Source organism: Geotrypetes seraphini, chromosome 15 (assembly GCF_902459505.1).
Source record: "Geotrypetes seraphini chromosome 15, aGeoSer1.1, whole genome shotgun sequence".
NCBI classification, from domain to species: Eukaryota; Metazoa; Chordata; class Amphibia; order Gymnophiona; family Dermophiidae; genus Geotrypetes; species Geotrypetes seraphini.
The window spans coordinates 44,816,499-44,834,207 of NC_047098.1; the positions used below are offsets into that span (position 1 = coordinate 44,816,499).

A 17,709-nucleotide genomic window follows, 5' to 3' on the forward strand; every position below is an offset into this window, starting at 1 on the left:
AACAATTCCTTACATTCAGACAACAATTAAAAGAAAAGGGCTACATGTATGGTCTTTACTATCCGTCTACAATGAGAATTTTTACAGGAAATAAATCTATGTATTTTCAAGATCCTGCTAAACTGAAAGAATTTTTGACACAAGAAGAACCAATGTCTACATAATAAAGCAGAATAAAGCAAATTTATCTAATGAAAATAGATGGAAATAAAGAAAGAAAAAAGAAGAGGAACTAATGTCTACATATAATCAGAATAAAATGGAAGTTTCATCTGAAGAAAGGATATAGAAAATGCAAGATAAAATAAGAATGACAATTTTTGATTCAAATTTTATTACAATATATTGAATTTTATGACTTAAATTAATTTTTGATTTTATTCCATCCATTTAAAAAAAAATATATATTTTATAATTTTTGATTCAATTATTATTAATATATTGGATGTTATGATAAATTTACATTATAATTGAATTGAATACTATTATAGAATTATTGCATATATATTTAATACTGCTATTATTAATTGGAAAAAAATATATATATATATATATTTTAGATTTGATTAAATGAGTGTGGAAATTATTATAACATAGATATTTAATTCCTATACATATTAGGTTATTATAAATGATGATGTTTAAAAATGTTATTATTACAATATGATATATGGAATTAGAATTATATTTTACATATATTAAATTTATTGTAGGGAGAATATATTATTTTTATCTAAGACTTGAAAATATTAAGATGATTTATCCAATTATAATTTATATGAATTACTACATCTATATTTAATTCTGCTAATATTAATGGAAAAATTTTTTTGGATTCGGTTAAATGAATGGGAAATTATTATAACATAGGTATTAATTATAAAATCTTTTTGATATAAATATTTATCTATACATATTATGATACTATAAATGATGATTTTCAAATATATAAAATGATTTACTAAAATATTTATTATTATATATATTATATATATAGGAATAGATATATCTAATTTGAATATATGAAATTAGAACTATATATGAAATATATTTAATTTATTGAAGGGGTAATATATTATTTATATCTAAGACTTGAAAAGATTAATATGATTTATCAAATTAAATTTGATATGAACTATAATATACAAGGGGATTTAATGAAGGTTTAAATGAATAATAAGGTGGATAAAGAAATATGAAATGTATTGAATTAGAGAATATTTTTATGAATGATTAGTTGCCTGGGGGAGGGGATTTAGGTTTTGCATGACCAATGTGTGTTCCAGGACAAACATTGATAGTGGGAGGGTCGGGAGGGAAAATAGAGGGTGGGAATGGGAATCAATATATATTAATTGTGCTGAGATCTAATCATGTATATTATCATAGAATATTGGTTAAAATTTAATGATAAATAAGATGGATATAAAAATTTATTCTATGAATGTCAATGGTTTAAATCATCCTATTAAGAAAAAGAAAATATTATCGTTCCTTAAAAATCAAAATGCGGATATCTACTTCATACAAGAGACCCATCTTTCTGAAACTGAATCTAAAAAATTATCTGGGGGTTGGATTTCTAAATGTTTATTTGCACCGGCTTTAAAGAAAAAAGCTGGAGTGGCTATTCTGATAAACAAAAAATGCAATGCGAATTTCAAATTAATAAATTATGACCCCTTAGGTAGATGGGTGCATGTCGAAATGGATCTGGGAAATACAACCATGAATTTATTCAATTTATATGCTCCTAATACGAATCAAATGGAGTTTTTCAAACAAATTCAACAATTACTTTTACCACTGGCTACATCTAATTTAATAGTAGCAGGAGATTTCAATGCTGTAATGGATCCAATTTTGGATAAAAAACCAAGTAGAATTATGAAATCATTAGGCTTAGATAATTTGATTCAATCTTGTGATTTAGTAGATATATGGCGTATTCTTCATTTTAATGATCAGGAATTTTCTTTTTGTTCTCAGGTCCACAAATCCTTTTCACGAATTGATTATATATTTGTTTCTAATAACCTAGCGCAGCGTGTGATAAAAGCAGTTATAGATCCTATTATAATTTCGGATCATGCTGGTGTGTGGATTAATCTTCAAAATTATGATATTGAACATTTAAATTCAATTTGGAGATTTAATAATACTTTTTTAGCGGATTCAAATTTTCTCGAAGAATTTAAATTAAAAATACAAGAATTTTTTCAAATTAATGATTCAGATAATATTAATGCTGAGATTTTATGGGACGCTTTTAAAGCAACAATGAGAGGGAATATTATTTCATACTCAGCATATATTAATAAACAACATAAAAAACAATTTCTTGAATTAGGAAAACAAATTAAATTATTAGAAAATAAATTAATTGAAAAATGGGAAAATAAAACATTACAAGATTTATTAAAATTAAAAGTTAAATATAATGAGATTTCTTCTCAATTTGTGAGAAAAGATTTATTTAATAGACAAGTTCAATTTTACGGAAATTCAAATAAAGCTGGAAAATTATTGGCAAATTTCCTTAAAGCAAAAAAAAGAAAATCCAAGATTATTGCAATTAAAGATATACAAGGTAATACACACACTAACAATAAAGACATTTTAAGACAATTTCTTGATTTTTATTAAGATTTATATTCTTCTGAATCTTATGAAAATAAAGAACAAGATGGACAAAAATTTTTAAATTCATTTATTGGACCAAATGTTCCAGATCATATAAAAAGAAGTTTAGAAGAACCTATATCTTTAAAAGAAATAGAATCAGCATTGAAGTCTCTTAGAGTTGGATCCGCTCCGGGTGGTGATGGTTATACGGTTGAATTTTATAAATCATTTCAAAACATTATTTTACCATATCTATTAAAATTGTATCAATATCAAATGAATAATGGAAATATATCAGGTACTATGGCTGATTCATTAATTATTGTCTTACCAAAACCAAACAAAGATCCTACCTTGGTTTCAAATTACAGGCCTATTTCCTTATTAAATGTAGATGGTAAATTAATTTCTAAAGTACTAGCAATAAGATTGGCAAAAGCTCTTCCTTTCATTATTGATGTACATCAAACAGGATTTATTGCTAAAAGACACTCATCACATAACACCAGATTAGCATTTCACTCTTTAAATTTAGCAAAAAATATGAATGATCCAACTTTTATGCTATCTTTGGATGCAGAAAAAGCATTTGATAGAGTAGAATGGAAATTTATGTATCAATCTCTAGAATGGTTTGGAATAGGACCCGGTTTTATTAAAATGATTCAGACATTGTATAGCTCTCCTGGTGCAAGATTATATATAAATAACAATTTATCAGATAAATTTAATTTGCAAAGGGGAGTTAGACAAGGATGTCCTTTGTCTCCCTTACTTTTTGATATTGTTCTAGAACCCTTGTTAATTGCAATTAATCAAACTAAGGAGATAAGGGGAATCCCATTTTCTTACTGGGAATATAAACTTTCTGCATATGCAGATGATATCTTATTATATTTGAGAGAACCGGGGATTACTATTCCAAATTTACTTAATTTTCTAGAGGAATTTGGAAAATTCTCTGGATATAAAATTAATTGGAGTAAATCAGAAATTCTTCCAATTAATGTTCACTGCACCAAAGGATTATTTGATTCATATTCATTTATTTGGAAAGAGGAAGGATTAAAATATTTAGGAATTATGATCAAAAATACAATTGATGATACAGTCAAAGAAAATGAAAAACTTTTATTGAAAAAAATTACAGAAATGTGTGAACAATGGAATCCTTTACATCTTTCATGGTGGGGAAGAATTCAAACAATTAAAATGATGATATTGCCTGTAGTTTGTTATCAAATGAGTATGATACCAATATTTTTTCAGGGGTCCTTTTATAAAAAATTAAACAATATTATTACAAAATTTGTTTGGTTTGGGAAAAGACCCAGAATTGCTTTAGTATCTTTACAAAGACCAATTATGGAGGGAGGGGTAAATTTTCCAAATTTTTATAGGTACCATCAAGCCTATATTCTAAGACAGGGTATGTATTGGATCCTCCCAGATCTCATGGAGAATGTACCAGATTGGCTATATTTAGAATGGCGGCTCCTGTTCCCATTACATTTAGATCATTTAATTAGTATAACAATGCCCAGAAGATACAAAGAAAACAGAATATTATTAGACACTTGGAAAACATTAAGATATATAAATAACCTATCACCAGATCCAATTTGTAAATCACTAAATCAATCTATTTGGGTAAACTCCAGGATCAAAATTGGCGGATTTAAGATCGTCTGGAAACAATGGATAAGTGCAGGTATACGAACATTAAATGATGTCATTTCAGAAGGTTCACTGCTTAGTTTTTCACAATTGCAAAATAAATTTGGCTTAAATAAATCACAATATTTTAAATGGATGCAATTGAAGCAGGCCATTCAGGTAGGGTTCCCTGAATGGAAAAATCTTAATACTCAATATAGTCTGCAGGTTTTATGTTTCCAGGCGGATTTCTTGGGTCACCAAGCCGCAAAATGGTACAAATTGATATATGGATTTTTAAATTAAAAAAAGAAAACTGGTCTTATGGATATTTGGAGTATTGAGATTGGACAGACAATTTCTGCGTCTCAATGGCCACGATTTTGGTCCTGGAGATTAAGATCTACAAAGTCAGCATCTATGAGTCAAACATGGATGTTTTTATTACATAGAGTGTTATGGACCCCTACGCGCTTGCAAAAGATAGATAATACTAGATCCAATAGATGCTGGCATTGTAAAATAGAAATAGGGACGTTAGATCATCTAATTTTTTTTTGTCCCTGTGTAAATGCCTTTTGGAATATGATTTGGCCCCAAATTAACAAATTACTAGAAAATCATGTAGGACTCTCATATGACACTGTATTATTTGGAACTGCAATGAGAACTCAGAGTCCGATCTCAGTAAACAATAATAAACTACTATTAATATTGACAGGAGTCGCCATGCAACAAATAACTCAGAATTGGAAAGACTATACCAAATTAAATTATACGTTCTGGTGGAACTCTGTCTGTCATATATACAAAATGGAAAAAGTAATAGCATTACAACACGGGAACATTCATAATTTCAATAAAATTTGGCAACCATTGACTAATTATTCTAATGATTAGATTTCTTAGCACAATTATAATACTTATATAGAAAAGGGGAGGGACATGTATAATTTTTAGAATCATTAATTGGAAAAAGGGGAGGGATGTATAACTTTTGATTATATATAATATATACTGTTTATAAATTAAGTTGTATTAATGATAGATACAATGATATATAGTAATTAATTATATCACTTGAATTTCAAACATTGTAAAAATTGAAAAATTCAATAAATAAAATTAAAAAAAAATAAAAAAAAAAGTTCTTTACTTTGGACCAATATTTTAAAGAATTTTAAAGAGAGTATCAGCCTAATCCCTCTTTTATCAAGCTGAGCTGGCAAGCAGCGTGAGCTAAATGTCGAGCTATCCATAGGAATAGAATGGGTGGCTCGGCATTCAGCTCACGCTGCTTGGCAGTGCTTGATGAAATGGGAGGTAAATGTGTGGTCAAATACGGACCAAGGCTTTTCTACTGCAGTCTGTGGACTAGTCATTCTCTCTGCTAGGGAACTGTACTTGATTTTAATTAGCACTTGTATGCTTTCCAGAGCTGTTCCACAGTTTTGGAATGAACTGTTAAGAAAGATTTTGACAATTTCCTGGAGAAAAAGTCCATAGTCTATTAAGAAAGACATGGGGGAAGCCACTGCTTGCCCTGTAATGGTAGCATGGAATATCGATACACCTTGGATTTTAGCCAGGTACTAGTGACCTGGATTGGCCACCGTGAGAACAGGCTACTGGGCTTGATGGACCATTGGTCTGACCCAGTAAGGCTGTTCTTATGTAGAGATGTCTTACCTGCCATACAGGAAAATTTTTTTAATTTTTTTTTTAAATGGCTCTTTGATAATGTTAACAGAAAGACTACAACTGCTTTGGTGTGAGATTGTTTTTAATGTTTTTTGTGGGTTAAATTATATTTATTGTGCATTTGAAATGTTATATTTTATTTAAATATATGTTGTTGTACTTTTTTTCTGTTCCTTATGCCCAACTCAAATTTATTTACAGGATGAGAAGCAGTCTATCAAAGCTCATTTAAGTCAGATAGTTAAAATCTGAGAAAGATTAAACATCCCATTATTTCTAGCTATTCTCAGATACAAATTCTTTAAAATGTACACATTTATGGCAGCAGTAGCTAATATAAGGAGGCAGCAGAAGCTAATATAAGGAGGCAGCACACTAACCTGTAGACTCTCTGATCACATCTTAGTACAATGAGAGGATCAATCATCAGATCATTCTGTGTGTATATATGTTGTTTGACTAACTTTAATGATGGCTGCAGTGCATTAACAGTCATCACCCATAACCTGTAAGAAAAAAGGAAAATCCTTTAGTTATGTTTTGGTCAAGAGAAAAGGAATAAGTTTTAACGGCTGAAAAAGCTTGCCACTTTAATGTAAAATAGTCTTCAGAATAATTTATTTTTACTGAATGAGAGAATGTTTGATAAAAAGAACTGAAACAAGATACCCTCAATGGTTTGTTACATTGGGGGTAGGGGAATAGCTGAACTAAAAGTTTGGTTTTGCTAATTTTCTTTCCTTGTCAGACCAGTTCAGAACCAATGAATTATGCTCATCAACCAGCAGACAGAGACAGAACAGCTTAAGAGCTCTGCCCTATATAGTACACTGGCCCTTGCACCATCTAGGTACTAGCAACCCCTAAGAGCTAAAGGAGGCTAAGCCAGAGGCTCTTGCCCCCCTCCCCCTCCATGCCACATGGGACACGGACAATCCTCAGACAGCTATCCATCGCAAATCTAGAATGAATCCAAGGTACCTTGGCCTGAGGAGTCCATCACACCTGTTTTTAAGCAAAATCAAGGTGTTTTGAAGTAGATAGAGGCTTTTAGCATCAAATTGGGAAAGTTACACTGGGGTCCAATAGCGATTTTGATTTTGGGATTTTAGAGCTGGGGGAACCTGACTAACCCCAGACCCCCCCCACCCCAATTTTGTTTTTCTGGCTGTCAACCTGTTTGTTACTCTGTGCGCTGGGACTGCTTGTGTCTTTGGACTGCCTCTCAGGCTCATTGAACCAGCCGAAGACATCAACCCCTACTGGACCTTGTGCACGTAAATGGGGGGAGGAAAGCAGTCAGCCTCGATCCTGGAAGAAGCATCCACTGCAGCCAAACCTGGGACGAGCCTTGCTCCTAAGGGATCAGTTTCTGAGCTCCCAAACTTTTAATGCAGGCTATCCATGGGTGCACTGCAAAGCAGTCTGCTCTCCCATGGCCAGAGATGCCCAAACATTGTGATCCTCTACAGCACCGAAAAGGATTACATCCGAGGGGATGTGCACAGATGGATCAAGCACTGGTTGTTGGGTAGACTGCAGAGGGTCGGAGTAAAGGGCCAATATTCTGACTGGCGGGGAGTCACGAGCGGTGTGCCACAGGGATCGGTGCTGGGGCCGTTACTCTTCAATATATTTATCAATGACCTGGAAAAGGAGGCGAAGTGCGAGGTTATAAAATTTGCAGACGATACCAAACTGTGCAGCAGAGTTAGGTCCAGGGAAGAGTGTGAGGACCTACAAAGGGACCTGGACAAGCTGGAAGACTGGGCAAACAAATGGCAAATGTGCTTTAACGTGGAAAAATGCAAGGTCATGCATATAGGGAAAAAGAACCCGTTATTCAACTACAAATTGGGGGGGCATTGTTGGGAGATAGCAGACTAGAGAGAGACTTGGGTGTGCTGGTGGATGCATCACTGAAGCCATCTGCACAGTGTGCAGCAGCCTCAAAAAAAGCCAACAGGATGCTGGGCATCATAAAGAGGGGCATAACAACCAGGACGTGGGAAGTCATCATGCCATTGTATCGAGCGATGGTGCGTCCACATCTGGAATACTGCGTTCAGTATTGGTCGCCGCACCTCAAGAAAGACATGGCGGTACTTGAGAGAGTTCAAAGGAGAGCAACGAAACTGGTAAAAGGGCTGGAACACTGCCCATACGCTGAGAGGTTGGATAAGCTGGGGCTCTTCTCTCTGGAAAAAAGGAGGCTCAGGGGAGATATGATAGAGACCTTCAAGATCATGAGGGGCATAGAGAGGGTGGATAGGGACAGATTCTTCAGACTGAGGGGGACAACAGGTATGAGGGGGCATTCGGAGAAACTGAAGGGAGATAGGTTCAAAACAAATGCAAGGAAGTTTTTCTTCACCCAAAGGGTCGTGAACACTTGGAATGCGCTACCGGAGGAAGTGATCAGGCAGAGTACGGTACATGGATTCAAACAGGGATTGGATGGATTCCTGAGGGATAAAGGGATCGTGGGATACTGAGAGAGGTGCTGGGATGTAACACAAGTATAGAAAGCTAACCAGGAAATAACTATAGAAAGCCAACCAGGTCATGCATGGGCAAGACCAGAGGGTGAGGACTTTGATAGGAAGATAGGACTTTAATGAGAAACCAAGGTGGAAAGGGGCCCCTTCTGGTGATTCAGACAGGTCGTGACCTGTTTGGGCCGCCGCGGGAGCGGACTGCTGGGCAGGATGGACCTATGGTCTGACCCGGCGGAGGTACTGCTTATGTTCTTATGTTAAATGTTAGCAACCCTCCCCCCAAAACCAAACAAATCCAAATTTAATTGAAAAATAAACGAGAAGAAAAAAAGACAGACTCCTACCATCTTGCTTGTAGAGAGACAACTGAGGAATTGGAGGACAGCATAGAGGGATGGGAGGCAGAGCAAAAGAATGCAAATGAGGCTCTCTATAAGAATTCTCACGAGAAGGGGTCGACTACCCACAGGTTCAGAAATAAAGAATCTGTCACATCAGAACTGTTGGTTCCGGGCTGTTATGGTGGACAATAAGGAATGTACTCTCAAATATCATGACACAAAGAACTATGAAGTGATGCACACATGTTTAAAAACAAGTGATATTCAAAGGATTTAAGCTCCTGAAAATCAAGCTCTTGAACTGGCCTCTCTGAAAGTTTTAGTAGGGCTGAGTGCTTAAATTTAGAGCGTAGAGAAACTAGGAGCACAAATTGAGTGACAATAGAGGCAGATTAGGGGGTGTGACAAACGGACGTCTTTCCCAAGGTTTGCCACAGGGAAAGAAAGGAAAGTATACAAACCCCAGTGCAGAAGGGATGACCAAGTCAGTGCCCAGGACAATAAGTTAGCTGACTATCCTATGAGTAACAATGAAGAAATGGAAATAGAACAGGAAAGCTTAGTCTTACCTGAAGCAGCCCCAAAGCCAGGCAGGAAGAATCTACCTTGCTATTGTCCAATGCCTGTAAGGCAGAAAGCTCACAAGCAGTTTCCCCTCAGAGAAACGGCAGGGGCTGAGGAAGGAATTCCCTTCCTCCATCCAAAGCCAAGGGGGAGTGGTTCTTTCCCTCAGCTTAAAGCCAGGCTCATCAGAGAGCAAAGGGAGGAAGGAGGAGGAGCAGAACGAGGCTTGGCAGAACGAACAGGGCGAGAGCAGAGGCAGGATGGGGCTGAGCTTGCCTCAGACCCTGCAGAGCAGTTCCTCAGCACTGACTGGGAAATGCCTGAGGAACAGGCTGGTAATTTGGCTACAGAATTCCTTCCCCCAGAGCCAATGGTGGTGGAAGGAAGTAGTGCTGTGCAGGAAAGCTGACCTGAGGAAATGGAGAGCTGAACACACTGGGAAAAGGTCTGTGAAAAGGGTTTTCTTTCTGGCTGTATTTTTCTGTTTGCTCATTGAGCTAATGACTGTGGGAGTTATCAAGGAACGTAATCCTGTAATGCAGTTTTCACATGCTAGTTTGCTGGAATTTGTGAAAGACACAGTAATCTCCTCTTCAGGACATTTTTACAGCTGAACCAAACGCTAGGCTGTAATTCTACCCAGTTTAAACCCAGAGTTTCCTGGTTTCAGGACTCCGTGCAAGAGCCCAGCTATGTAGTGATTGCCATAGCAACTAGGTAATTAAATGAGCCTGCATGCCTCGTAGGGAAAAGGAGATTAACCCTCTCAGGGAAAAAGCCTGCTCGTGACTAGGTAGAAAGTCCAGCCCAGCTGGAGAGAGTGAGTGCACTGTAGGAAAACACAGAATGTCTCTCAGGCATGAATAGGAATGTCTCCTCTGTAGCTCTACAGTGAAAAATTATTTTTGCCATCTGTTTCACCTCCAAGCCTCATGAAGAGCTAAATGACTGTATATTGTTTGCCAAGCAAGCTCAGAGCTGGTTACTGAGTGATAGTGAGCGAAATGAACTTTCTCTGTTTGGTTTTATATTTTGTTCATGCTACCAGGAAAACCTGGAGTGGCACAGTGATTCTACAGCCGGTGGCCGAATAAAAGCTTATGTTTTGCACCAAGGCCATTCTGACAAGTGTGTTTTTTTCAAAGTCCTTGGGAATAAGCTTAGTTAGGCGTTTGCCTAGTGGCGGCCAACTTGAAAGGATACCCTAATTCTAAAGGGACCACGCCAGTAGCAAACATCGTGTCACTACCCGACGGCTCATGGTGTCCACAGACAGCACGGGTGTGACAGGAGAGAGAAGTTTAACACTGATTTTCAGCACTAGGCCCCTAAATTAAAATCCTTAATCCAGGCCTAAATTTAATGATGTAACTTAATATTTTATGCCTTTTAACCAAGGTTGAATTTTCAACTGAAAACAACTTCTAAGCCTTGCTGAAAATAGGGGACAAGTTTAGAAGCTCAGCTTTTTTGAATATCACACAAATATCTCCCTTAGATTGTGCAATAATGGAACAATCTAAAATAGAATGCTATAATTCAGGGTGAGATCTGCTAGAATAGAATAAATAATACCTTCCCACTTCCAACATTCCTTCTCACCTTGGTCTGAATACTAATAATGTTGTACAGCTGCCTTAATAAATTTGGAAAGGTGGGTTAAAAATGCAATACGTTTCAATTTTACAGTACAAATATGCTGATAACAGAGATGAAAGGCATTGCTTACTAAATTTTATAGAAGAACATAAATATTTTAAATAATCAAACAAAACCCCCAAACATTTCAGAAGTCTACCTTCTCGGCATCACAGTGTTAAGAATCATCCAAAGCCTACTGACAGTCTGTAGGATTCTCCGTGGAACTCCTGCATTCAGTAAACAGCTCATATTCAAAGTCAATACCTCTGCATATGGAATCAACTCGCTAGCAGAAAGCAGAGTCAATGGTTCTAGAATCTGCATTGCTTGTGTGTGATTCACTGGAAGCATGGAAAATGCTGAGGAGATAAAAAAAGACAGACAGACCTATCACAACTGTCGAGAGAAAAGATTGGCCTGACTGTTCAGTCAAATTTTCAGCCCAACACCATCTATATAATTTTTTAAAACACATGGATAATATACATTCAGCTAGTGGTGAACATATAATTTTGTTTGAATATCAGCTCAAATATAAGGCATCACAACCACAGAAGACTTTAAGTAACTGGGTAATGTTTCGTGTCTACCTTCCTGTAACTGTTTTGGAGAATGGTTTTTTGCCGAGCTAGTCAGCAGCATCCTTCTGAGCAGCGCATCTGTCCCTGTGATTTCCTCCTCACATATCCAATCTTCAACAATGCACAGATGAGGGTAGTTGGTAGCAAGAAGCCGCAATAAAGCAGAGTGTAGCCCTAGAAAGCAAGTCAACATTTTTACTTTCAACAACATAAAAGTAACATGCTTCTTATGGTAAAGTACTGACACAAGAATGGGGAGAAAGAGCATCAGTTTGACCACTCACAATTCAGTAGGCCAAAACTCTTAATCAAGTTTCAAGTTTATTTAAAATTTGATGAATCACTTTATCATAATACAAAGCGATGAACAAGTCTAAAAATAGTGCATCAATAAATACAGTACAAGTAACATGGACACAACACTTAAACGCAGGGCCAAAAGGTAAGAGGGGGAAGAAATACAATATATAATAGAAAATGAGATGGGTAAAGCATTTAACAATAGGACGGGGTAAATAAATAAAATTAAAAAAAAAGATCAAAAGTGGAGTTAAAAGGCGTGACCTAGTCAAAAGCATCTTTAAAAAGAAAGCATTTTAATTTGCTTTTAAATCTATCAATGAGACGTTCTTCCCTTATGTGTATTGGAAGGGAGTTCCACAATTGTGGGACGACAACTGAAAAAATATATTGTCTCCATGTGCTAATAGATTTAAGAGAGGGGACGACCAGCAAATGTTGATCATTGGATCTAAGTAATCGTGTGGGGGCATAGGGTATCAAGACTCTTGTCAGTGAAGGAGGGAGATTTATAAAGTATTGATTTAAGAGTGAGTAGACATATCTTGTAAGTAATTCGGTGTACCACCAGCAGCCAATTAGATTTTTTGAGAAGTGGTGAGATGTGATCAAATTTCTTTGCTTTCCATACGAGTCTGATAGAGGCATTTTGGATACCTCTAGCTGCTCTGTAATCTTACAGTTGCTAGGTTAAGACACACAGATGACCAACATATGATTTGAGTTCTTTCTGCTGTGGAAAGCATGCAATTTACAATCCTTGAACCACCACACACACTTCAGAGTATTTAATTCTAAGATGACCTACCACCCAGCTCCTGTTGCAGCCCTTGCGCCTGACGGATAAGGTATTTGATTGGAATTTGATCCATCAATGTAGAACTATAAGACTTAGGTTTTCTCTGCATGGTAGCTGAAAGAGCAAAAGAAAACAACCTATTTAAAAAAAAACAATCTCAGAAGTCGTCATGGCAGTGCTGCAAGCTACCATATGGACAGCCCCTTCGTTGAATAGAGCAAGTGCAGTGGCAGTATTTGTAGCCCTTGGAGACGGGGAAGAGGAGTTAGGAAGAGGTATGATAACTGGGCCACCTGGTGGCTGGATTTGGAGGTCATACAGGGTTTCAAGAGAAATCATGACTTGAGCACAATTGTTGCAATAAGACCAAGAACACTGGGAGGGGTCTTAAAATAGAGGGGCTAAGCCCCTTGATTGTTGTGAATGAAGGCTAAAGAAACCAAATTCTAGCACCTAGGTGGGCTTACAATTTGATTGGTGGTCTAATAAATCTTAGTAACAAAGAAATAAAAAAAAGATAAATTACCAAGCCAAAAAGAAAAAGAAGATCATAGGCGCACACATTTAATAACTAGTGTTGATCTGAGTCAAGTTTCTAACTTTAGACGGATAGCTAATGTTCCATTTCTTGCAACTATTTGTCTAATAAGGGTCTATTATATTTTTCTCAACATGGATTTCGAAGCTTTCATAGTATCAAAACCTTACTTCTGTCTCTGCTTTTGAAGTAAAGATTGTTTTGTGTAGGGGAGAAGAGACTGTTTTGCTGCAGTTAGATATTTCTGCTGTTTGATACTGTGAACCATGAGATCCTACTGTCTGAAGCTGATTTAGCTGGCTCAGTATTTATTTGGGTTTTTTGGGGTTTATTTTAGAATAGGCAATATTTGGTCTTGATGGATGGGTAACTGCTTGTGGTATTCCACAGGGGACCCCAGCTCTCCTCTCCTTTATAACCTTATTCAAAACTCTTACTAGCATTTAAAGTTCAACTCAATCACTCTCCCCATGTTCATTGACAGGCTCTTAATTCCTTACGAATCCTCAATGTCACCGAGATCATCTCAGCAACATATTCTGACTATTCCCGCAATCCGACAGCTGTTCTATGATACAACACGAAAAACCATTTACTCGGTAGTTGCGCCAACACTATGGAACGCCCTAACCCTAAGGTAAGAAACTAGTTTAAATAACTTTAAAACCAATCTTAAAACTTTTCTCTTCAAAGACACTTATGAGATTTATGACTGATAATGAAAAAAAAAAAAAGAGAAGAAGCTTGTTCCAGACAACCCCACTTCCCTGAAGTTTTTCCCTGAACCTTTTCCTTTTATTTTTAAAAACATAAGAATTGCCACTGCTGGGTCAGACCAGTGGTCCATCGTGCCCAGCAGTACGCTTACATAAACTATATCAGCTCACATTAAAAATTTGTGAGCAGCTTTTCTTATGGTGATAATATTTTTTTGTTAGTACCTGTCTCTTCCGATTTTGAAAATACTAGAAGGATCATTAGTAATGGAATCCAACAAATTAAAAGCTAGTCTACTTCAGTCTGTTTAAAACTTAATACTGATAAAACTAAGATCTTACGCTTCAGTGTGAATTCCAGCAATATTCCTAATTCATTTTTGAGTGTGGAAGGTACTCATTTTAAAACTGAGAAGACAACTAAAGTACTGAGAATGCTCCTTAACTCATTTTTGTCAGTGGAGCCTCAGGTAAATGATCTGGCTCGCAGAACATTTGGGCTGATTGCGCTCTTATTTTCTTTCTTATCATTACAGGTTTATAGCTCAGCCTTCTATTTTTATCAGTACTATGGAAACATTCTGCTCGGAATAGCTTATAAATTAATAGACAAGAGTCAGCTGCTTCAAAATACAGTTGCCAGATTGATATTTTATAAACCTCGCTTTCAGTCAGTCGCTCCTTTATTGGAAAGGTTACACTAGCTTCCAGTAAGATCTTATATAAAATTTAAAACAGCTTGTCTTTCAAGACTCTTAGGGCCATATTTCTTAAACAGCACCCTACCAGCACCTAACTTAAGAGCAAAACACCAATTTTTTTTTTTAAAAAGTGTTTAAGAAAAAATGTAGGCCCCTACCGGCGAATACATTGCGGCTACGAAAGCACTTTGTGACACCTAGTGCCACTGTAGGCACAGCTAATGCCAGAAGTGGCATTAGGCATTGTAAAGCACCTCCATAGCCGTGATTCATGTGAAAAGGTGGGCTGGAAACAGAGGCCTTGAAAACCCTGGCCTACATTTCCAGCGAAGCTGCAATTCTACAAATGGCACCAGTGCATGACTCGAAAAAGGAACAATAATAGTTATTAATACAGTTTCAAAAATGGCGTTTAGAATCCAAAAGTAGAGTAAAATAACTCAGCATAGGGAAAAACCCTTTTATAAATTTTCATAGGATCAATCATTGCACCATTTTGTTAGAATAAATGATTTTTAAATAACTTCATAATTCATAAGTAATTCTTAAATTTCCATAATGTGAAAATAAAGTCCAAAGTTTTGTGAAAAGCTCATATAAGTAAACAGATTTAGTTTCAATGTCTCTGCAGCGGTGACCCAGCGGGGTTCTGACGCGTTTCGCCGTCCTGGCTTCCTCAGAGAACCCGCTAATGCTGTGTGTGACCTTAAAAAATAAATCCTCCTTTAATAAGAAACAACAAGAAAGATACATAGTAACATTTTACAAAGAGAACTTTTAACAAAGAAAACTTTTAACCAAACACTCACAGACTTGTCAGTTGGGTACCTAATTCAAAAGGGAAAAGAAACTTCCTTGTGTTCTATGACATGAATGCTCTGCTGAGCACCCTGTACTTATGAAGTGTGAGGCTGTCTATCATCTGTGAAGAAACGCCCACCATTCTACTTCACGGTTTAACCCAGCAGGGGTGACTGTCTTCCAATGGTAAATCCATCTCTGCTCTCTTTTCCACAACCAAGCTTGGACATTTCCTCCTCTCTTTAGCTGAGCCACTTCTAGTACTTGGTTGTGGAAAAGAGAGCAGAGATGGATTTACCATTGGAAGACACAACCAAGTACTAGAAGTGGCTCAGCTAAAGAGAGGAGGAAATGTCCAAGCTTGGTTGTGGAAAAGAGAGCAGAGATGGATTTACCATTGGAAGACAGTCACCCCTGCTGGGTTAAACCGTGAAGTAGAATGGTGGGCGTTTCTTCACAGATGATAGACAGCCTCACACTTCATAAGTACAGGGTGCTCAGCAGAGCATTCATGTCATAGAACACGAGGAAGTTTCTTTTCCCTTTTGAATTAGGTACCCAACTGACAAGTCTGTGAGTGTTTGGTTAAAAGTTTTCTTTGTTAAAAGTTCTCTTTGTAAAATGTTACTATGTATCTTTCTTGTTGTTTCTTATTAAAGGAGGATTTATTTTTTAAGGTCACACACAGCATTAGCGGGTTCTCTGAGGAAGCCAGGACGGCGAAACGCGTCAGAACCCCGCTGGGTCACCGCTGCAGAGACATTGAAACTAAATCTGTTTACTTATATGAGCTTTTCACAAAACTTTGGACTTTGGACTTTATTTTCACATTATGGAAATTTAAGAATTACTTATGAATTATGAAGTTATTTAAAAATCATTTATTCTAACAAGATGGTGCAATGATTGATCCTATGAAAATTTATAAAAGGGTTTTTCCCTATGCTGAGTTATTTTACTCTACTTTTGGATTCTAAACGCCATTTTTGAAACTGTATTAATAACTATTATTGTTCCTTTTTTGCTGTTTGTGCTACATTTCCTTTGGAACAATATTCAATTTATTCAATTACCCAGTTGTATTATATTGGGCACCAGTGCATGACTGACATGTGATCAGGAGACGTTTTTTAGGTGGCGGCCGATACCAGCACCATTTGTAGAGTCTAGTCTTTAGTGGCTTCTGTTCAGAGTCTGGTTTCTCTGGTAAGCTTACTAAGGTCATATTTTGTCCCCAGATATAATTATTTCCTTTTGGAAATAATTATATCTAGGCATATTAGGTTCAAAGCTATTCTCTCTCATTCCTATATGTTTCTTGCTGCACAACTGTGGAACTGCTTACTTGTGGCAATACGTGCATCAAATAATAATTTTATATTTAGACAACATTTGAAGACTTATTTGAAAATTGTCGACTTGCTTCAAAATATTTTGCCACTTGTTTGTTATTTCTTGTTTATTTATAGTTCTATGTAAACCTCATTGAACCTAATTTAGGGAGTTAGCAGATTATAAATCCTTTATAAAGGGATTGGGACTTATATACCACCTTTTTGTAGTTATACAACCACACTTAAAGCGGTTTACATATAGGTACTTCAAACATTTTCCCCATCTGTCCTGGTGGGCTCACAATCTATCTAATATACCTGGGGAAATGGAGGAGTAAGACAGAGTCACAGGAAGCAGCACGGGGTTTGAACCCACAACCTCAGGGTGCTGAGGTTGTAGCTCTAACCACTATGCCACACTCTCCTCCGCTTAGTGCTTTGGACATTTCAGCAGAGACCTTTCAAAGTCCATTCCTACATATCAGACATCATCTCTATATTATCAATGCAGCTAACAATTTCAGCATAGCTTTGTTGTACATTCTTGACAAGATACCAGCACACATACCAAGTGTTTTTGTGCTGGTCAGCAGAGCCTCTTCATAGGAGAGCACATAGTAGAGCACTAAGAGCTGTGTGGTGATACTATAACGCTCAGGACGACGTAGATTCTCACTCTGTAAAACAAAACACTTCCAACATCAGATTACTAAATAACATCCAAGAATGTTTAAGCATTCATTGCTTAATGGAGGCATAGTTACTATATAGAATACCTTAATTTTACGCTCTGTACAGACCATTTTGCTACTGATGTGTTGTAATTGTCTATATAAATTTATCTACTATAATAAAATGCTAAGCGCGCATGAGCACTCCTACCTGCGTGTTCCATGATCCATATGTCCGTGGT

The 17,709-nt window shown here is 36.5% G+C and overlaps 1 protein-coding gene across 5 annotated transcripts in view; it reads right to left on the reverse strand.

The window, feature by feature from the left end:
* INTS2 (integrator complex subunit 2) overlaps positions 1 to 17,709 on the reverse strand; it is a 136,130-nt gene that overhangs the window by 54,543 nt on the left and 63,878 nt on the right. For all 5 annotated transcript variants that reach the window (XM_033922796.1, XM_033922793.1, XM_033922795.1 and 2 more), the window contains exons 15-19: positions 17,365 to 17,473; positions 12,716 to 12,820; positions 11,617 to 11,781; positions 11,184 to 11,385; positions 6,363 to 6,488 (exon numbers count right to left, since the gene is read on the reverse strand). In XM_033922796.1, coding sequence (XP_033778687.1) covers positions 6,363 to 6,488; positions 11,184 to 11,385; positions 11,617 to 11,781; positions 12,716 to 12,820; positions 17,365 to 17,473 — 707 coding nt within the window. The remainder of the gene's footprint in view (positions 1 to 6,362; positions 6,489 to 11,183; positions 11,386 to 11,616; positions 11,782 to 12,715; positions 12,821 to 17,364; positions 17,474 to 17,709) is intronic.